Raw genomic sequence first — 22,338 nt, 5'->3', positions numbered from 1 at the left:
TTCTACTCTTTTTTATTTCTGTGGGCATACGCACGTTGGCTGATAGAGTCATAAACACACAAAGACATACGTCATAATCGTGAGAGAACGTAAGAAAAAGGCAGCTAGTTCTCAACCTCAGCCGTTTAGTTTAGTTTCTATCCAAGCGCATTTACAAACAGGAAAAGTTATCAAATCTTGCAGCGATTTTTACGCGCTTTATTATATTTTTGCGCGGATTGATATTTTTTGTGCGGATTGCTAGTAATACCGCGAAAATTGCGCGGATTTTTAACCAATTTATATTTTCCAATCTGGAATGTACAGTCTCTTTAATTAGTGCATGTCCACTATATCATCTACGTCCGCTATGTCCACAATATTCAGTATGTCCACAATGTTCACTATGTCCCCTATGTCCACTATGTAGTAAATATTGTGGACATACTAGCGAACATGCACTATTTATAGGGACCCCAAATGTATAAACAAATTTTGATTTGTGTTGGTCTGCCTCTTTAACCTAATAGAAACATGTTATTACAGTTTGCGAATTGTTTACAAACGAACTGAGCAAGTTCCTTCACGCTGAAGCTGATGATCAACTAAACGAAACGTTACAAACTAAATATCTCAATGCTTTGAAAATGAACATTTACCTTCTAACTCAAATGATAGATTCATATTTATCTCTTTCACGAAAAGAAGATAGGGAGAATTCTACTACAACAAAAAATAAGAAATCATCAAAAGCCAAATCCTCAACTGCTCTGGGTAACCTCATTTATTTATTATGAGTGCAGTATGTTTTATACTTAATGTTTGGCTATGTTGAATCAATGAATTTTGTTTTGTCTCTTTGGTTAATGAAGAACAAGAGAGTTGACAAAAGCGAAAAAAAACACGCTTATTGATAAAAAAAGAACGAAATAATGTTTTGCATAAAAGTCGTGACAGTTACACCCTACAGTCAATACAATGTTATTTATTTTAATTAATATTTGATAATTATTTATGTATGTTGTCGCCTCAGTGAATATACGTTTATGTTCTTACTCAGGAATTGACTGGGAGAGTGAATGCCAAAGGTCGGTTCATATTCTAATGAGTGTTTTCGATTTGGACATACATCGATTATGGAATGCACAGTTAGTGGAGGATGAATTGACGAGGTTCGTGAGTCACGTTTGACGAAAACAATAACAAACTAAACATTTGTTTACTGTTCCTTGTTTAACAGTCTTGTTTGCAACTTGTGCTTCAAAATATTAGAAGATCCAACCATGGTGAAAAGTAAACTTGTCAAATCTTCAGTACTTAACCTACTTGGCTGCATCATAAAAAAGTAAGTTCTTCTTATAATAAACCTGTTCAATGAGCAAATTTCTTTTATTTTAACTTTTGGGAAGGCAGCCTGTTTACAGGCAAAATCCCAAGTTTATGTTGCAAAATTTCACAAAGAAACAAATAAACATGTGCAATGAACCGCTCGAATCTAATGATTTATTTATGATGTCATAGTGAATGTCCACGTACGTTGCACTCTCCCCATATCCTACAAACCTAATAAATCCGCTCACCTTAGATGCATGAATGTTATTATATCATGTGTTATGTTGAAATTGATATAATATATATATATAATATTTACTATTTATGATTCCTGTAGAAACTGAAGTATCCAGTATGCAGTATCATTGCAGTATATTATTGGTGGTTTTATTTGTTTGTGTTGATATATGTAGATTATATTATCACAGTTAATATTTTTTCTACATCAGACACAACCAGTCACTAAGTGCAAGCTTGAAAGTTGTTCAGATGCTTCAACATTTTGATCACTCCGCCACACCCATGGCTGAAGCAGTTCATATGTGGGCTTCAACTTATAAATGCAGGTCAATTGTATCTGAGGTTCTAAGGTAATTTGTAAACTGTTTATAACTGTGTTGTATTTAAAGCCACTAATAAATATTAACTTTTGCATATTTGCGGAATTGCTAAGGAACCAAAGTAACATAATCCTCCATGATAGAGATTTTGATTTACATACTTACTTGGCCATTTTATCCACTTTTTAATCTTGGCTAACAGACTGACAGTAAGAAAAAATTGCTCATAATGTTTTTAACCAGGGAGCTCAGTCATATACCAGAAAGGGATTTTATTCGTGACAGCTCATCCACTAAAACCATCTGCTCATTCATCGTTGAACTTTCTTATTATCTTCCGGATGCAGTGCTCTTAAACATCAGTCTTCTGCTTCCTCGCATGGATGAGGAGGTAAGATGTTTTTTCAATGTTTTGTTTAGTTTTGTTTTTATACAATTTATAATTCATGACTTTAGGTTGAAAACGTTAAGACCATTTATAACTTATAGGGAAGTTGTAAGTATTTTGGGTTATTTGTTTATAATATTGCTAAAGTTACTTAAAAATTGGGGTGGTCTAAAATAAAAGTCTTCGGGTTATTAACATAGCTTAAAATCTAACACTTCTACTTTTTTGGTTCCAGTTCAAAACATTTAGTAGAATTTTGAGTTGGATAAAATGGGATAATAGGTGTAACCATTAAATTTATGGCAATATTAAAAATTTGTCCTTTTCCTTCTTAGCAAGGTACCTGTATGGCTGTATTTTTATCATTAAATCCTAGTTTTTCCAAAAATTGTTTACTTGCTATTTTTCTCTAGTCATACATGATGAGAAACAGTGTGCTTGGTGCTGTTGGTGAGATTATTATACAATGTTTGAGCAAAGAAGGCTTGGATGAAAAATCTAAACAAGCCAGGTAAATTGATTGTTTAATTAATTAAATAAATATTACAGTGGGGAAAAAGTGACCTTTTATTCTATTTTCTTGTCCCATTTGGTAGTAAACAAAATTCAAGAATTATTACGGAATTATAAAAGCACATTCTCGCAACCTACATAGACCATTGTTAATGTTCAAAGCCTGATCAGAGTATTTAGATATTATGTGCTAAAGATGTATCGTTTTCCCTCCACCCTAGTATACACAAATTTAAATCAGTATTTTTATTGTACTGATTGCAACCATAATTTATGCCAAATTGAACACTGTCTATTTTTTTCATATAGCTTACATAACTCTTTGCGCGATAATACCATTTATTCTTACAGAGACCAGTTCCTTGATATTCTGTACGACCATGCAAACCTTGATGTGAATGCATTTGTTCGAAGCAGAGCTTTACATGTCTGGCTTAATCTTGTTTCGGAAAATTCTCTTCCTGTTAAAAGGTGTGTTCACTTTATTTAACTTCTGCTCAAAATTTTTAAACATAACTTTCAAACAATTAAATTTTTATGATGATTTCCTTTTAATGTTGGCTTATCAGCATATATTTATTATCGAAAAAAAAATTTTTTTTTTGGTTAAAAAAAAAGGGGGGGTTCACAACCCCCGAAAGCCCCCTGGCTGCGCCACTGAACATTTCATTCATATCGTGTCATCTTACGAGTTACCAACTATGTGCTGCTTTGTGGGTGAATATTTTTTAAAGATTTTTTAATGGTGTGGCTGATAATTTGAACAACCCATTAGTAAAAAATGAATTGGAGCAATTGCTGTTAAGTGTCTTGCCCAAGGACGCATATGCTCACAATGGTAGCAGCAAAAGCCTTGAACCTATTATTTCTGGGTTATAGGCAGGCCCGCTAACTACATTGCCATGGCACCAAACTGCCTATTGCCTAAAATTTTTAATTCATTAGTTATGTTATATAAGGGCTTGCCATCTGTTAAATAAAAAAATAATATTTACATCTCATTAACAGATGTCCAGATTTAGTTGAGTTGTGCGTTCGTTTACTTCTTGATAAAAGTAACTTGGTTCGTAAAGTATCCGTTCAACTCCTTGAAGCATTGCTTAGAAAGAATCCATTTCGTGATAATGTAAGAAATATTTATCATGTAGAAGGTTTCTCAATATTGAAGTCAGGGGTCCACAACCCCATTTTAGTCATTTTTATTAATTTGGATTTTTATATCGAATTTCTTTGTTTTGCCTAAGCAAAAGCCTGATAGGTGAATATAAAATATATGTATCACAGTTCATTAAAATTACAAATTACTGTAGCATTTATTTGTGATAATTTAGTTCGATTTACAATTTTTACATTTGAGTGTTTCGTTTTGTACTACGCAACCCATTATGGAAAATGTCAAAAACGTTCAATGGTTGTAATGTCTTTTTTCTGTTTTATTTCCAAAGCTTACAATTTCACCTCTACAATGCAGTCTGAAGCAAGAACAGGAAAAGTTGGAAGAACTGCAATCCATACAAGGTAAATTGTCCTCATTATAAACGTATGATTTATAATTTTACTAATTTTTAGCTTACTGGTTTAAGCCTAAGCATGAAAGCAAATTTGTTGGGAAAATAGAAAAAAGAAGCAATAAAATAAAATTAACAAAGCAAAATATAATTTTTTTAGCTTTCTCTCATGTATTTAATCATTATGTATTGAACAAGTTTCCGCCATCAGTTTTTTGTGCAAATGCATCAGAAATTATATTTATAACCCACAAAATTTTGACATTTTTGTTGGGAGAAATAAATGGAAATAAAAAAGTGTATTAGTATACAAGGTAGTAGCACTTCCTAAATTTTAGATGTTGCTTTAGTAAACTTCCTAAATTTTAGATGAAAAAAATGAAGAAAATAAATCAAAGGAAAATGAAGAAATATTGGAGGAAGGGATGCAGGAAGATGATGTTGAGAAGAATGATGAGAATGGAAGTGGATCGGAAGAAGAGCAAACAGAGAATGAGAAACAAGACCTGCTAAAAACTCAAGAACCAAATTTGGAAATAGAGAAAAAAAAGGTTAAATTTTTTATTGTTGTTTAAGGCAAGATTTAAAAAAATAGTCTTGATGTTTGCCATTTCCACGTTTGAACTAACTGCTTTTTAATGTATTAATATAAGAACAAAAAAAACACAAAATTGGAACATAATAGTTATTACTTCTTATAGTAATGTGTTGGCTAAGTATTAAAACTATGTTTGACTGTTGGTACAAGTTTCTTAAACAAGTTCAAATATTCTAAATTATTTCTTAACTAAACGACTGAGGCTTTTTTACATATTTCTTAGTATAAACTGTGATTTATTTAAATGTTTAACATTGCAGGAAATTATTGAATATTTGTCGAATGCTATTAATTTTGTTGAACGTTTCAATGACGCTGTTCCTGTTTTGTGCCAACTTCTAAATTCACGAACACAATCGGATGTTGTGGAGGCCATCAACTTCTTTACTGCTGCATGGGAGTTTCAACTCGGCTGTGCTTTGGAAGGTAGGTTGATATGAGTTTGGCGCTCTAGCACAGTTGGTTAGCACGTCTGCCTCCAACCCAGAGGTAATGGTTCAAAGCTCTTGGCTGCTAGCATTGTGGGAACATGTGTCCTCTGGCAAGATACCTTGTCTAAATTATTAGCCACACATAATAAAATAAAAAAATTCTCTTGAAAATAATCACCCACAAAGTAACATACTTGGTAACTTGTAAGCTGGCACCAGGTGTAAGACATAGTCTTAACACAACAGCCAGATTACCAACTGTCGTTTTTCCGGCCATGTGTGGATAAAGTAAGTTAAATTCATGCATACTTCCACTGGTTCCTAAACTGGGGGTTGGTGCTGTTTTGAGACATAAAAGTTTTATAGAGGCCAATCTGGCAAACTGTTCTATGAGCTGTGACTAAACTTGCTTTTCAGAGAAAAAAGTTTTTTGTTGCATTAAAATGGTGTTAAATAGAACTACTAGAGTAGAAAAAGTAAAAAATAAGAATCTTCTAATTTATAGGCATAACTGGTATGTTGGAACAAATTTGGAACGAAGATCAAAAAATAAGGGATGCAGTTGTGTCAGCTTATAGAAAACTTTATTTTAAAACCGACTCCAACATAACAAGGTACAAATATCCTAACATTTATGTAAGTGGAAATTTCTCTATCCAGATATTTAGAACATTTTTTTAGTAAAATTTTAAAACTATGGTCAGGAATCAGGATGATTATTAGTGTATAAATAACATATTTTTAAATGTTAGATAGTGCAAATAATAACAGCACAATTACATTAATTAATTACTATTTTTAGCAAAATTTTACTTATTTATATATTTGTTTAAATTTTACCTAAAAACATATGATCCCAATCACAAATATTAAAAAAAAGTTTCAAGAATTTGTAATTATTCGTTTCTTTTTTAATTTTTAAAAGTTTAAACCTAAGTAGTTTAAGTAATTTTTTTTTAATTAAGTCAAATTTACTCAGCAAAGTAAAAACTGTGAATGTGGCGGACAACATGATTAAGTTGGTGGCTGGTTCTTCAAATGCTAAACTCCCAGCTATTGAATGTCTTATTGGTGAAATACAGAAGTCAGGAGATTGGCCTTCTGCTGTTGCTCAGGTATTACATGCTTTGAAAAACTTTTATATTAATAACGTACCTAGATTTGTTGGCTATAAAATCTGGCAAGCATTGCGAACATAAATTCTCCACAACTTTTTACTGATTAAAATAATTTTTCAAAATTAGATGGCACACCTTATTTACAATTTTATTTTCTAGTTTAACAAGAAACAGTCATTGCACTACAATTATCTTGTAGCACACTTAGCCTTGGTTGTCCACTGACTTATATGAATATGTATGACCATTTAGAATGTTAGATATTCTAGTTTTTTTTTTTTTTTCACGTAGTAACATACTTGGTAATCCGCAAGCAGACTTGAGCTATATAAAAAGAACACCTGTGTTTATAACGACTGTCGTTGTCCCGCCATGCGAGATATATATGTTACATTGATTTATTGTTGAGTATTCAACCAACCATTCAACAGAAAATATATTCAAACAAACAGATGATGTTTGTATATGTTCAATTAAGCAAGATGTTTAAAATATTTAGTATTTTAAATTTGCACGTTGGTCTTTAATGTCAGCTTAACTCGTATGAACACCAAACATTATGAACAGATTTGCTGGGATCGGCTCACAAATCCATTGGCATCATTTGCAATAGTAACTGGATTGAGTGAAATGAAACAGAGAAAAGTTTCCATTCAATTGCTTGGGATGCTTGCTAAGTAACGTTCTTGTTATTTTTTTAAAATATTTCTTTAAATTGTATAATAACTTTAATTGTCTCTACAGTTACGGTAGCGAAAATTTAGAAATATTTGAAATGAAAAGACAGGATATAGCAACAAAACAACAGTTGTTAAAAGAAACTTAAAATTAAAAACATATTTACATTCAATTAGTGGAAAATAAGCGAGAAAAGTGACACTTGTATATTTAGAATATGAGCATGGGTTATTACATGTTACCAATTTCACTATTCAACTTTGTAGATGCTTTTTTCATATATGACTGACAACTGACAACTTATTTGTAAATAATTGGTCAGCAGTCAATCTTTTACTTTATTTAAAAAAAAAACCTTTTCACAAGTCACAACAATACAATTATATATATATATATTTAATTTTTGTTAAAATAAAACTAATATTTCAGCAAAGACGCAAATGTTATCAAATCCAAGATTAAAACATTGGTAAGCGTTGGTTTGAAGGAGCGAACGTTACCGACATCCGAGAATGTTTTCGATTTCGAGCTGCCTTTCCACACTTGCGTGGCTTTGTCAAAACTTGCAGCTAAAAAAACTGAGGCAGGAAAATATATGAGACAGTTCCGATACCCTGATGATCATCAGCTTATAACTACATTAACATCGCTTGTTGTTTCAGGTGAGTGTCGCTTCAAATTCACTGTGACTTTTTAGAAAATATCAGGAGTTCCCAAGAATCCCAAGTTTTCTTTTAACTCTTACTATTTTTAACATACTTATTTTAAGTTTTAATATTTACGTAAAAAGTGTGTGCAACACATCATTCTTATTTTTCCATAAAAATATAAACGAAACAGTACATGTTAAAAGTATTTACCACAGAACTAAGGAGTGTTGTGTAGCTTTAAACTACAATTGTTTAATCATTATACAAAATATATTTTATGTTAAAACAGGGAAAGCATTCTGTCTATTATTTCCTGTTTTAGTGATGGTTTTATGACAATTATTGAACTAAATTTATAAAAAAGTAAATCACTTTTATTTGTTACATTCAATTTCTAAATTTGACTTCAACAAAGGTTTCAACAAAAAGTCAGTAATGTGGGTGAAGTTTGCGTTGGAAGCTGTGGGAGTTATCTTCCAACTTTCCGACAACCCTGTTGTTGTATCAACTTCCATGCTTAATGAGATCAAAGGTGTTGTCCATGCAAGGTTATCAAGTGATGAGCCATGTAAGTCACAATTTATTCCTCAAATTTAAAACAAAAGTCATATTTAATCCTTATAATTAAAGGGGCATACCAAATAAAATTCAACGAAACTCAAATATAAACTTAAAGGTGTTGATATTTGGACAGACTTGACTTTTTCTGTTTGAGGCCGTTTTTTTTACAGAGTAGCATCTCTATCTACGTACAAATTTTTATTTTTTATTGGCATGCCTCTTTAAAGAGGTTTCTATCTAAAGTTAATTGCTTATCTAAGGTAAGGGATAGCAGATTTTTAAGAGTAACTATTTATTCAAGATACTTCGCAAAAAAATGGCTTCAAACAGAAAAAGGCAAATCTGTGGTAATATTAACACTTTTGAGTTTTGAGTTATTTTGAGCACTCATAGTTTATACAAAATATATAAAATGTAAAATAATATAAAATATAAATAAAAATAAGTTTATATAAACATTTAATTAAGGTTGGTTTTATGTTTATACTTTATTTGCAGCCGGTGAGATTCCAGTTAATGAACTTTTAATGAGATTCTACAGCATAATTGGACAATTTGCTTTGAAACTTCTCGTTTTTATTGAAGGAGATGTTCAATCGGAAATTAAACAAAACAGGTTTATATTATTAGCGTTGAAAACTTGAAATATTATATATTTACCTAAGAGGTCTAACTTTTTACATTGGAGTAAATACAAAATCAAGTTTGGTTGATACACGCTGTAACACAGTTATTGGGTGTCCTGATTGAGTTATGTTAAAGTTTTTGTGAGTAATACAATCATAGAATGATTGTTAAAGTTGGAATTTACTTTTTTCATTTAAAAATCACTGTTAGATTCGAAAGACTTATTTTATTATAAGACTTCTATTAATAAAAAAGTTAATAGATATCAATATGATGACAGGAAACTGCAGGAAGAGAATGAAGAAGCGGATAAAAATGCGCAGAAGAAAAACAAATCTTCCGGCAAGGCAAGTTGTTGGAACTATAGTTGATTTAATTCATTTCCATATAAATAAGAAAATCTTCATCTTTTTCAGGATGATAGTCATCTTGAAGATGACATGGGAGTGGGAGGAGCAACTGCAGATGATGCAGATCAAGAGTTTATTAAAAATGTTCTTGAAACAGAAATTGTTGGTAAGTTGATCGAGTGAAAAATAAGATACAGCGTTACCACGGGGTTAATGTGCGAGACCTCAAAATTCGACAACTTGTATACCTTATAGCCTTTAACTTTTATACCATATATAATACCGGAATTTGAAATAGCGGTTATTTTGATTATTTAATATTTAAATCGTATTCTGGACATTTCAGTGCATTTTTAGGTAAAAAAATTATATAGGTATATATATTAAACTATTTATTAATGAAAACAACAAATATATTGAGTAGAACCGGACACCCCGTTGGGTTCATTATCGGAGTGGTTGGTTCGTTGTTGCACTGTTGTTGTTGAACCAAGTGATCATTCAGCTGTTCGTGTTCAACAAACTGCATCGCTTGCGCTTGCCAAGTTCATGTTGGTATGTTTCTCTAACATGCATGTCGTGAATTTTTATATTTTGTTTAATATTGCAAAACATATTGTTCAATTAATATTTATATTGTTTAATGTGCGAGGGCAGACACTAAAAACTTTCATTAATACTGTAATAAAAACAGTTACATTTGTATATTTCTTATGATTTCATTTACATTAAAATTCACGCTCCAGAAGTAGACATTTTATAAACATTTTTTTTTACGTTTGAAATTAAATTTATTGAGTATTTTTAAACATGATAGCAAATGGTATGTTCTTTATTGGGTAATGTGCCTAATCTGGCCTAAATCCCAGGTCCTTAAGGACCTCACCCAAATAGAATAGAAGCCAAGTTTTTAATTTCAATTTTGTTCAGGTAAGTTCAAAGTTTTGCGAGCGTCATCTTCGATTGCTCTTCACCATGCTTGAGCAATCTCCACACGAGGGCATTAGAGCAAACTTAACGATCGCTGCTGGAGATCTTTCCGTGAGGTTTCCGAACTTACTTGAACCATGGACATCTCATATATATGCAAGGTTAAATATTAGCATCACATGTTAAACAACACAAATTAGATATTGACATCGCACATTGAAACAAAATAAAAAAATAATTCAACGATTAAAACTGCATGTTAAACATCATAAATTAGATATTAGCAATGCACATTAAAACGAAATGAAAAAAATCTTCTTAGATGTTTTCACAACACATTAAACAACATAAATTAAAATGACCACCTTTGTTTACAAACATTAAATTACATGAAAATGTGGGTTACAATGGGTTGTCTGTATATCTGGTACTGCTAACACTGTTTTCAAGCTGCTAATTACCATTTGCTGAAATTGAATTTATATTATGTTTAGCACTTTGACAGGAACAGAGCCAACAGTTTTTTGCTTTGTTCATTTAATAAAAAAAATCAGGTTCAGAAATCTGCAGCAACCTGTGTAACCTCACATTATTTGAGTTGTAATGATAAAACTAGTATTAAATTAACCATATCCATAAATTAACCATATTCATAAATTAACCATATTCATAAATTAACCATATCCATAAATTAACCATATTTCATAAATCAACCATAGTCATAAATAGATAAATTAACCATATTTCTAGTTTTTAATTTAATTTTAAACTTAACATATTTTTACAACAGATTAAATGATAAGTCAGTGATGGTGAAAGTATATGCCACCAAAGTTCTCACCAATCTCATCCTTAATGACATGATCAAGGTCAAAGGTCACGTGAGTGAAATGGCTCGATGCATTGTTGATGAAAATGAGAAAATTTCTGCGATTGCTAAAAGATTTTTCCAAGAGTTAGCTAAAAAAGTAAGCTCATTATATTTCGTTGTATTTGTAGTTAGGATTAATACTATACAACTACAGGCTCTTTTTTGCATTTTGTTTTTATTTATACAAATATCAGTTACTTCTTTACACTATCTATACCACAAATAACACGAGAGTTTTGCAAAATTAATTCAATATAAACGAAAAATTAAGAAAAATGTGGTTAGCGCACCTGCCTTTAACTTATAAATATTAAATTCAAGCCTGGTCGCTGCTATCGTTGTTGGTGTATGTGTCGTTGGGGCAAGACACTTAACAACAATTGCTTCAACCCAGTGTCTCTGATGGTTAATCTAAATTATCATCCACGCATAAAAAAAAATTCCCAAAAAATAATCACCCACAAAGTTACGTACTTCGTAAGCTGGCACAATGTGTATGAAACAGAACACTTGTGTTATAACGACTGTTGTTTTCCGGCCACGTAAGGATAAATCAAGTTACATTCATTCTTCCACTAGTTTTAAATGTTCAGTCTTCCATATTATTCATGACATTGTTCATCCAGGGTAACTCCATGTACAACGTGATGCCGGACATCATCAGTAGATTGTCTGATCCTGACATTGGTATCAAAGACGAAGTGGATTTCAAGAAAATTATGAGATTTCTATTGGAATACATACAGAAAGATAAACAAACGGAAAGTTTGATCGAAAAATTATGTCACAGACTTGAAGCTACAAGGTTAATACCAAAACTTATCATAAAAACTATGTTGTTTAATTGTGGATAGTACTTTTTTATAGTACAAATTACATTTTGGTATAAATTACTTTTTATAGTACAAATTACATTTTGGTATAAATTACTTTTTATAGTACAAATTACATTTTGGTATAAATTACTTTTTATAGTACAAATTACATTTTGGTATAAATTACTTTTTATAGTATGAATTACATTTTGGTACAAATTACATTTTCATTCAAAATATTTTTTTATAGTACAAATTACTTTTTATAGTATAAATTACATTTTAGTAAAAATACCTTTTTTAAAACTGCCATGTTTAAGTTACATATATGGCTGATTTACCAATAATAACATCTTAAAGTAAAATGTTTTGGTAAAACTTTATTTTTAATATCTAAGTTTATAATTATGCCAATACAATAGTGATAAAAGCACAAAAAGTTATATTTAGTTAAAACGCCTAGACTCTACATTTTGAGAATCAATCATGTTTCACAAGCTTTTTTGTAAAATTTTATTTAATTTTAAGTAAATTTTCAAATTTTCAACAGAGATAAACAACAACGTAGAGATCTTGCTTTCTGTCTCTCCATACTCAACTACACAGAGAAAGGCGTCAAGAAATTATACGACAACTTTTCACTTTATGCCAATGTTCTTAGGGACGAGCAAGTCTATTTCTTGTTCAATAACATTTTAACGAAGTGTAAAAAATGTGCAAAACCGGACGTTAAGGTAAGATGGGCTAGGATCATAAGTAACAATGTGTGTGTTAACAAAATAACAGCATTTTGCTTAGAAAAAAACGGATATTTTACAACCACAAGGAGAACTTCTTTAATTATCTAATGTTAAATCTGAATTAGAATGTTCACTGTTTGTTTTCTTAAAATTAGGGATATTTTAAAACATATTATTATTATTAATATTATCGCTTTATAAACCTATTAGATGTTAGCTTAATTAACATGGTAAAATATAATATAGTAGGGTGGGGGAAGATGGGACATCTTTTGATTCTATTTTCTCGTCCAATTTAGCAGTAAACGCAGAACATTCAAACAATTATAAAACCGTATTCTCACAACCCATAAACCGTTGTTAATTGTGTAAAACACGATCAGGATTTTTGGATATTATGTGCTAAAGGTGTCCCATCTTACCCCACCCTACTATATATTTCAAAATAATCTACTTTATTCTATATATATTTTTAATGTTAACCTGATATTACTGTGGTTCACATACAAATATTACAAACTGTTTTTAAGTGGCTCATTTGGTATAAGAAACGTCCGAAATACACTAAGTTTTTTATACCAGATGGCAGATAAATCACTTAACGATTATTTATATTATGACTGGTAACAGAATATCACAAACTATGTAATGATAATGTTAAACCACAGAGTCAGGTTGATGAGTTGGAAGGAAAGATTATCGATCGACACGCATGCGATGTCAGTGAAGATGAATGCGCAGCGAAAGCAGCTGAAGCTGTTCGTTCACGCAAACCTGCACGATCCCCAAGTGTCAATCAAAATGGTGAGTTCCATGTTCACTGTAATGTTCATCAGTTGTTGTTGTGTTGTCAGTTTGAGTCAGGGCTAAATCAGAGCTTGTTTTACTTGGTGTTATAAATCAAAGGACCCATGGCGTGCCAGGCTGGGAGACTTTACCCATATGGAATAGAATGTAACTTGGTGTTATTTGAGATAACAAAGCAATTATATTGCAGTGTGGGTTTGAAGTGTCTCTCAGATACCGGAACGCTGTTATTTTGGCTGTGGTTTGAAATTTGGCCACAAATTTGGCTGTGGTTTAAAACTTCGCACATATGACTTATGCATGCTTAAATCAGATCAAATTAGTTAGCTTCAAGAATCATAAGTTTTCAAGATTTGCAGTTTCGCTAACTCAAGTAAACATCAATAAAAAGTAAGTATATTACCAATGTACTTTTATGTAAAATCTAAATAAACCATTTTAATCTTTACCACCAACAGCCACACCTCGCAAGCGTCGATTTTCACTTGTTCGTAGATGTTCAATTAATTTGGAGAGACTTCAATACAGTGAACCTATGTGAATATTAGTAAGTTTAAATGCATTAAACACTAATTAATATAATTAAGTATAAACTAATGTAATTTAATTAGGTATCGGAGACAGAGAAGTCAATCCAAACAAAGAAATCTTCACTTCAATGTACATGTGTTTTTTTTTACTTACATCGTACTTTCTTCACGAACTATTTTCTACGCATTCTACCTCATATATTTTCCTTTCTTTCTTTTTGTTTTTTTTTTATTCTTTTTTTTATTCACCTTCTATTCATCATGTTGAAGCCTACAAACTGATTATCAGTTTATTACCTGTTGTTGTAGATTCGTTTGACGTTCAATACAAACATCGTGTTTCACCTTTGTGTGCCGGTGATTTTAAAGAAAATGTAACAAACCAACGTTAAATTGTTCTCTGGATACAGTTTTAGTTTTTTAGCGGATACTCCATGAATACTTTCCTGTAGAAGAACTATGTCAGAAAGGTTTTTACTTTTATAGCTGGTTTCAAGTTAGATTCTATACAGAGAAACATGCATTCGGACAACTCAGGATTTTACTATAAGTTTTTACTACAAGGATTGTATAGTTTACCGATCCTTATTTTCCGATTGCTTTTTATGGACAACTTGAGGTTGCATATTGTTGTTATGTGAAATAAATCAAAGCATTTGTTCATATTCAGTTCGAAAGTCAGCTCGAAAATCTCGGCCACAAATAAAGATGGAAGTTTCGGATGAAAGTAGCGATGGTGAACCTGACACAACCAACCGACCAATCAGAAGGCATTCAATGCGGTCACGTGTTACTCGACATCAAGCAATCAATTTCTCAAGCGATGATGAAGAAGATTCCGATGATTCAAAAGGTATGACCACAATTTTATATTTTTCCTCTAATTAAAGCCTTTTTTGTTGATTTTAAAATGTAGAATTGCTGGGTAATAGTTGTAACTGTCAATGTTTAGCACTTTCTTACGGCAGTAGCCTGTTATTTAAGTACTGTTGTGGTAAGACATTTTTTTAAAAAGTAACAACGCTCTTTTAGAGTTGTGCGGCTGTGGTTATAAGATTGTGTGAATATTCTTTGTACCAAATGGGACTATAAAAGAATATGAAAACCTGTCCCATCTTACACCACCTCGTTATACATTTAAAAATAGCTGATTGTTTTAAATTTAGATTTTTAATATGTAATTGTTATAGTGGGTTTGGGCTCAATAGGTTTTGTACTGTGGGTAAAGTGCTTGCATCGTAGCCACTGGTTATAGCCAGTAAAAAATAACTTGTAAGCGACATCCAAATGTATAAAATCGACACCCACATAAAACCTTTTAAAGTTGCACCGTCATGCAAGAATAACATCTCCCTTTAACATTCAGAAAACACAGTAACACCGAATTCAAATGTTGATGAAATATCAAATTCCGGCAGTGAAGAAGTTTCTCCGGTCATTCGGGAAAAAACAACGAAAACCAATCGTTCAGTTCTTCGTGTTTAATATTAAATAATTTTTTGTGTTTAATTCTGAATCTTTTTTTCTGGTAAAAAACTTTAGCTTTGTGTTGTTACATCTAACAAGGGTGTAGGAGTTTGCTAAAACTGCCAATAAAAAATTTAATGTAAATAAATAAACCATTTAGCTTGTGTGTGTTTTGTGTTACCATATGTTATTTTTATACAAGTTTGGTTACTTCGTGATAGACCTTAGTTATATCCAATTAACTACTTACTGGAACACACCTCAAACGTGGGGTGTATAATTAAACATACAAGTTGAGTTGTACAAATTATAATGTAGAAAAGTAGGGGAGAGTGAGACACTAAAACACATATTGTCTCCTGTAATAAAAACATATGACGGTGAATGAATGTAACTTACTTTATCCTCGCGTGGCCGGACAACGACAGTCGTTAACACAATTGCTACAACCCAGTGGTCACTAAAGGGTTGTCAAAAATATTAGCTATGCTTAAAAAAACCACCAAATAAAAAATCACCCACAAAGTAACATACACAGTAATTCGTAAGCTGGCGCGAGGTGCACACCCGTGTTATAACGATTTCATTCATTCATTCATTCATTCATTCATTCATTCATTCATTCAAATGGGGTATAAACAAGGAGGTTCTAGGCTATACCCCCAGGCGTTTTCCCACCGGCTATTCCCGGGGAAAACAGCCGGGGCGGAAATAGCCGGGGGGGAATAACCGGCAGGAAATAGTCACGGGGAGAAATAGCCGGGGGGGATAGTCTTGGGGTGGAAATAGCCGCAGGGGAATAGTCACGGGGGAAAGTAGCCGGGGGGAAATAGTCGTTGGGGGAAATTCGTCCGGGAGAAATGGTCATTGGGAAGAATTAGCCGGAGGGAATAGTCTTGGGGGGAAATAGCCGGAGCGCAATAGTCACGGGGGGGAAATGGCCGGAGGGAAATAGTCATTGAGATGAATAGTCATTGGGGGGAATTAGCCGGGGGAAATAGCCGGGCGGGAAATAGACGGTTACGAAACAAGGAATAGGCAGGGGTCAACATGGGTACAAAAAGGAATAAAAATATGCCGTTTTAAAGTTCTTTATATAAATTGACACGACAAAGAAACTATAGCACAGGCGGTTAATTAAACTGTCCCGTATTACCCTACTGTGTTTTCGAATTTGTAAAATTTCACCTGTTGTGTGAATCGCTAAATAACTCCTCGTGTGTTTTGATATATTTCTATGAATTGTTGTCAATTAACAAAGGAATGATAGTACTAATTCGTGATATAGTAGGATGGGGGCCCCTGTTCGTTCTATATTTTCTCGTCAAATTTGGTAGTAAACTAAGAACATTCAAAGAATTTAAAACCGCATCCTTACAACTTTCATATATCCTTGGTAATCGTTTAAAACATGATCAGGATATGTGGATATTATATGCTAAAGGTGTCCTATCTTCCCCAACCCCACCATATCAACCGAAAAAACGTTATATATTTTAATTTGGGAGATACTGGGCAATATGTGCTTAAGTGTCCCATCTTTCCTCACCCCATTATAGAAAGAATTGATATTGTCAGAACATCATTAAGTTACAGGAAAGTTATGGGAATCTATAAAAAGTTGATCTTCACAAATTGTATTTTGGCACACTGTATTTGGCATAAGCCACTTCTCATAACTCACCGTATGTGGCGTTTGACTTACAAAATTACAAAGTGGGATAAAGTGATTACCCGCTTTTCCTCAGGTCCCGCTTTCTCCCACCCTAATGCTGCACAGATTAAGAGTAATTCAATCGTGGCTGCCGAGACGCATTTTTCATCTCTTAGCACGTCTCGATGTTCAATGAAGCGAATCACCGCATATAAGATGCGTAAAAGGCAAGTGTCGCCCCGCCCGTAAGAAGATTTTGTTTAAGTAAGTTTGCTTGGACCCTTAGAGCTTGTTGCATCAACAGAAAGATAGAATTTATTCTTCAATTATGTCTGATTCGGTATGTATGTCATACAGCTAGGATGTTATGAAATACACATAGTTATCTGTAATGTTACTAAAGTTTTGTATCTATAGAAAGGGGACGGGACGATTGCAGCAAAGGATGAAAATCAAGACCGAGGAAACTGGGACAAGAAATCCGACTACGTACTCTCGTGTATTGGTTATGCGGTGGGCCTTGGCAATGTGTGGAGGTTTCCGTATCTAGCGTTTCGAAATGGCGGAGGTAACAAGTCCTATAGCACTCACTGACCCTGTAAACTGTTATTAAACTGTGCCCATTGTTTTGCATGCCCTGCAGGCAACGTTGATCGTGGTATTTATGTTTGATAATAAAAACCTATTTTACAGGTGCCTTTCTTATTCCATACGTCATTATGTTGGTGTTTGCTGGACTTCCCGTGTTCTTTCTGGAATGCGCGCTTGGCCAGTTTTCAAGTTTGGGCCCAATATCTGTGTTTAAGTTCAGTCCGATTCTTAAAGGTGAAAAAAATACAAAAAAATTAACTCTAAATTTTTACCGAAATGCTGGTTATATAGTTACATATGTTTGATTAAGGCATCGGAATATGTATGGTTATTCTCAACGTACTGGTGAGCATCTACTACAACGTCATAATCACGTACACCGTGTTTTACTTCTTCGCTTCACTGACCCCGACTCTACCATGGGAGGTCTGCACAAACTGGTGGAACAATAACAATACGTGCAGTACTGTATTCGGTGGGATATAGAGTTATATAATTATAGGGTTAAACATATACAGTAGCTGGAGAATGGGACACCTTTTCAATAAATTTCGTCGTTCCATTTGGTAGTAAACAAAAAAAAACTTCAAAGAATCATAAAAGCGTATTCTTACGACTCTCATAAACCGTTGTTAATTGTTAAAAACACGATCAGGATATTTGAATGTTATGTGCGCTTTTTTCCCCACCCCTCTATTTATACTAACATTATTTTATTTAGTTCGAACATGCACTATACAACTGACTCCTGCTCAAGCAAGCATGCAGAATATTTTACCGGCGAATAATGGCAGCACATATCCGAACTGTGAGTTTTATATTTCTGTAAACGAACCAATGCACAAAATAGCATATCTGCATATTTAATTAATAGTTTAATATTCCACCCAGCTCTTGTAAGCGTTGCGGATGACGTTGCAAATCTACTGAACGTATCAAGAGCTGGCATCTGCAGTGGCATAACCAGTACAAGAGGAACAAGTCCAAGCGAAGAATTTTGGGAGTAAGTTGGTTTGGGCAACAAATTCGCATGTGTTATTAACACTGAGTATTATTATACGCCCCGTTACAGGAACTACGTTCTACAGAGGTCGGCAGATATTAACGAAACGGGGTCGGTTCTCACTTCTTTAACACTTTGTCTCTTAGTTGCTTGGATTGTTGTTTACTTTAGCATGATACGTGGAATCAAATCATCTGGAAAGGTAACGTGAGTCTGTACTCGAGTCTGGCACAGATTGAAATTTTACAGACAGTGAGAACACTGACGCGTTTCGAATTTTCACTAACGGTATAGTAGGGTGGGGGAAGATGGGACATCTTTGGCACATATAATATGCAATATCCTGATCGTGTTTTAAACAATTAACAACGTTCTATGGGAGTCGTAAGGATATGGTTTTATAATTCTTTAAATTTCCTTTGTTAACTACCAAATGGGACAAGAAAGTGGAATAAAAAAGTGTCCCATCTCCCCCACCCTACTATATATATCATTTTCCAGGTTGTTTATTTCACTGCTATTTTCCCGTACGTGGTTTTGTTGATTTTGTTGATCAGAGGTGCGACATTGGAAGGTGCTTACGATGGTGTGCAGTATTATATTGGAAGCCAATCTGACTTGAGCAAGTTACAAAATGCAGAGGTATATATTGAACGTAGTTAAAACACGTTTGGGAAATTGTTGACTGTTACGTTACTTCAACCGAACAGGTTTGGAAAGACGCGGCCACGCAGATTTTCTTTTCTTTAAGCGCTGCATGGGGTGGGCTGATCGCACTTTCTTCTTACAACAAATTCCATAACAATTGTTTCTTCGACTCGATTGTGGTTTGCTCTGTAAACTGCATCACTTCTTTGTTTGCTGGTTTCGCTATTTTCACGGTGGTTGGCCACATGGCCCACGTACTTGAAAAACGTGTGGATGAGGTCGTTAACTCAGGTTTGAGGATTTTACATACACCAGATATTCGCGGTGTTACGTATAGTTGATTGAGGGAAGACGAGAAACCCTTAACACACAATATTCAAATTTCCTGGTCGTATTTTAATTTAAACAATTAACAACGCTCTGTAGGAGTCGCGAGGATACGGTTTTATAATTTTTTGAACGTTTTTTACAACCGAATGGGATCTTAAAAAAGAGAACTAAAGAGTGTCCCATCGTCCCCTACCCTATCTATTTATTTTTTCCATACCAGATAAAACTAAAAGCAACCTTATTGCATTTCTAGGTTTTAGTCTTGCATTCGTCGCTTACCCAGAAGCCATTGCCAAGTTACCAGTATCTCCACTTTGGGCAATCTTATTTTTCCTGATGCTTTTTACGCTGGGTTTGGACAGCCAGTTCACGGGCGTAGAAGCGATTTTGACCGCTATGACGGACATGTTTCCTGCCCAGCTACGAAACAAACGAAGTGTTTTGACTCTTTCAACCATCATCGTTTTATTTCTGTTAGGCCTTCCCAATGTTACCAACGTATGTTGTAATTTGCATAACAAATTCAACTCTAACTAAAGTATATTCTAGGCCGGCGTGTACTGGTTGAATCTCATAGATCACTATTCAGCCGGCTGGGGTCTGATTATTATTGCCGTATTGGAACTGATAGGAGTAGCATGGATCTATGGAGGGAATCGTTTCATTGAAGACATCGAAATGATGATCGGGAAGAAGAATTGGTGGTTCTGGTTGTATTGGAGAGCATGTTGGTTCTTCATATCACCGTTGCTACTTATCGTAAGTCAGTCTATATTTTAACTTTATAATATGTTATATTGGTAAAATAGGGTGGGGGAAGACGATACACCTTTAGCCCATATTATCCAAACATCCCGGTCGTGTTAAACAATCTACAGTGGTGTATGGGAGTCGTAGGGATAAAGTTTTCTAGGTTTTTGAATGATCTTAGTTTTCTACCGAATGGGTCGATAAAATAGAATGAAAAGGTCCCATTTTTCCCCACCCTACTATATATGGACTATTTACAAACCATTACACTTCAATACAAAAAATGTCTTAATTCCGTTTTACCCAGGCGATCTTAATTTGGTCACTTACTACATTCTCCGAGCCAGATTACGCTGGTGTGAAATATCCACAGTGGGCGAATGCACTCGGTTGGTGTTCCATCGCTGTCGGTTTAATGTTTATTCCCATCATGGGTGTGTATGCGGTCATTAAAAATAAGGGAAACATTTACAAAGTAAGTTTAAGGAGTAAGTTATATCGATATTATCTGATGGGGATCCCTGTGTTTTAACCCTAAGGGTGTTATATTATAACTGTTGTTTTATCGTTATCCCTCTTTTTTCATTCATGTTGTCACATATTGTAAAAATCAAAGAATATGACATTTTTTGGGTGATAAACCAATAATTTTTGGGATTACCTTTGCACGCAATATCTAAATATCTTGACCGTGTTTTAAACAATTAACAAACGGTCTATGGTAGTCGTCAAGATACGGTGTTACAATTCTTTGGATTTTATTTGTTCACTATACCCTTAGTATGAAAAGAATGTCTCATCTTACCCCAGCTCTCATATATCTATATTATCTGATTGGTATAACGGTTACACCTGTTATTCAAACAATTTCTACCCATGTTTAAAATATATAACTATTTTTGGTGAAGTACCATGAATTTTACTATAGTGCCTTTTTTTTATTTGACAACACTTTCGGTAAATATGTAATACATTGAAACACACGAGGTGCTATTTAGCGATCCGCACACAGGCGGGGTAAAATGAATCGTTTCGAAGTTCTTAAACGTACTTTGTAAGTTAATTTATTATCATGAGTACACGTAAATAACTCAATAATGTTCATTTCAAGAAAATTTTAAAGTGGGTAAATTAGCTGGGAGACAGAAATAGATTTTATTATATTATAACTGTACGGCAAAAAAAGAACCTACAAGGCCATGCACCTGTTCTAACCGTTACGTTATTTAGTTATCAATTGAATTGCTTTTTTGCTAGGCTTCTGATCCAGCTCCAGACTGGGGTCCTTATCTGAAGAAATTTCGTGGACAGAGATACGCCAACATGCACGAACCTGCAGAAGCATTGGCGCTTGCGAAATACGCGCCGAAGGTATCGGAGTACAAGATGAAAGGAGAATCAAACCCCGGGTTTGACGAAGAGGTTGATGGGAAAACCAAGTTGTAAAAAGAATTTGCCCGCTTGTCGAATTATGCTAACTAGAATGCTAAATTTTAACTAGAATGCTAAATGTTTATTTCAGTAATGTATAAACAAAATGATCGTAAATGACTTCTTAATAGTGATACGATTTTTAGCATCTTGCCCTACATAAGTTGTCTATACTGTTACCAAACGATATGTTATTGTTTTAATATTTATACACGCTGATGAACGACACTGATTTAATAATTACCGACATATTTTAAAAGTTCGGTGTATAACACGTATAGGAGGTATATACTATATGTTTTAATGAATATGCATTTATGTGTTATAAACTAACTAAGTAGTAAACTAGTTTTGTGTTTGTTTTACCTAATAAATTTATACCCAATACTGCAAATAAAATATGTAGCTAACACAAGATGTCATTCTCTTTTGAATAAGAGACTGACGATGTCATTTATGCGAAATATATATCCTCAGT

The 22,338-nt window shown here is 33.5% G+C and overlaps 2 protein-coding genes across 4 annotated transcripts in view; both read left to right on the top strand.

Moving 5' to 3' along the window:
• LOC100185221 (condensin complex subunit 1) overlaps window positions 1-15,619 on the top strand; it is a 20,074-nt gene extending 4,455 nt beyond the window's left edge. The window contains exons 3-29 of one of the 3 annotated variants that reach the window (XM_026838495.1): window positions 526-753; window positions 1,040-1,151; window positions 1,220-1,324; window positions 1,761-1,901; window positions 2,115-2,262; window positions 2,673-2,770; window positions 3,124-3,243; window positions 3,781-3,898; window positions 4,218-4,290; window positions 4,650-4,831; window positions 5,139-5,304; window positions 5,815-5,923; window positions 6,289-6,424; window positions 6,995-7,104; window positions 7,535-7,767; window positions 8,171-8,323; window positions 8,815-8,932; window positions 9,224-9,290; window positions 9,360-9,459; window positions 9,718-9,848; window positions 10,224-10,384; window positions 11,014-11,191; window positions 11,721-11,899; window positions 12,460-12,643; window positions 13,318-13,453; window positions 14,657-14,839; window positions 15,353-15,619. In XM_026838495.1, the coding sequence (XP_026694296.1) occupies window positions 526-753; window positions 1,040-1,151; window positions 1,220-1,324; window positions 1,761-1,901; window positions 2,115-2,262; window positions 2,673-2,770; window positions 3,124-3,243; window positions 3,781-3,898; window positions 4,218-4,290; window positions 4,650-4,831; window positions 5,139-5,304; window positions 5,815-5,923; window positions 6,289-6,424; window positions 6,995-7,104; window positions 7,535-7,767; window positions 8,171-8,323; window positions 8,815-8,932; window positions 9,224-9,290; window positions 9,360-9,459; window positions 9,718-9,848; window positions 10,224-10,384; window positions 11,014-11,191; window positions 11,721-11,899; window positions 12,460-12,643; window positions 13,318-13,453; window positions 14,657-14,839; window positions 15,353-15,471 (3,788 nt within the window). In that variant the 3' untranslated portion in view covers window positions 15,472-15,619. Of the gene's footprint in view, window positions 1-525; window positions 754-1,039; window positions 1,152-1,219; window positions 1,325-1,760; window positions 1,902-2,114; window positions 2,263-2,672; window positions 2,771-3,123; window positions 3,244-3,780; window positions 3,899-4,217; window positions 4,291-4,649; window positions 4,832-5,138; window positions 5,305-5,814; window positions 5,924-6,288; window positions 6,425-6,994; window positions 7,105-7,534; window positions 7,768-8,170; window positions 8,324-8,814; window positions 8,933-9,223; window positions 9,291-9,359; window positions 9,460-9,717; window positions 9,849-10,223; window positions 10,385-11,013; window positions 11,192-11,720; window positions 11,900-12,459; window positions 12,644-13,317; window positions 13,454-13,914; window positions 14,004-14,067; window positions 14,331-14,656; window positions 14,840-15,352 lie in introns of those variants that run through there. The other 2 variants (XM_026838496.1, XM_009863925.3) reach the window with 2 other exon arrangements.
• Window positions 15,620-17,325: 1,706 nt separating this feature from the next.
• Window positions 17,326-22,275, top strand: LOC100182856 (sodium- and chloride-dependent neutral and basic amino acid transporter B(0+)-like). Its single transcript, XM_002126246.5, has 13 exons — window positions 17,326-17,447; window positions 17,525-17,675; window positions 17,801-17,932; window positions 18,009-18,173; window positions 18,420-18,506; window positions 18,590-18,701; window positions 18,771-18,903; window positions 19,203-19,343; window positions 19,412-19,640; window positions 19,933-20,177; window positions 20,229-20,438; window positions 20,737-20,904; window positions 21,687-22,275. The coding sequence occupies exons 1-13, from the start codon at window positions 17,436-17,438 to the stop codon at window positions 21,873-21,875; spliced, it is 1,974 nt and encodes a 657-aa protein (XP_002126282.2). The 5' UTR covers window positions 17,326-17,435; the 3' UTR covers window positions 21,876-22,275.
• The last annotated feature ends 63 nt before the right edge of the window (window positions 22,276-22,338 follow it).

The sequence above is a fragment of the Ciona intestinalis genome, chromosome 1, assembly GCF_000224145.3.
Source record: "Ciona intestinalis chromosome 1, KH, whole genome shotgun sequence".
NCBI lineage: Eukaryota > Metazoa > Chordata > Ascidiacea > Phlebobranchia > Cionidae > Ciona > Ciona intestinalis.
Note: the sequence above shows the minus strand (reverse complement) of the source record. Positions and strands in the feature narration are given on the sequence as shown.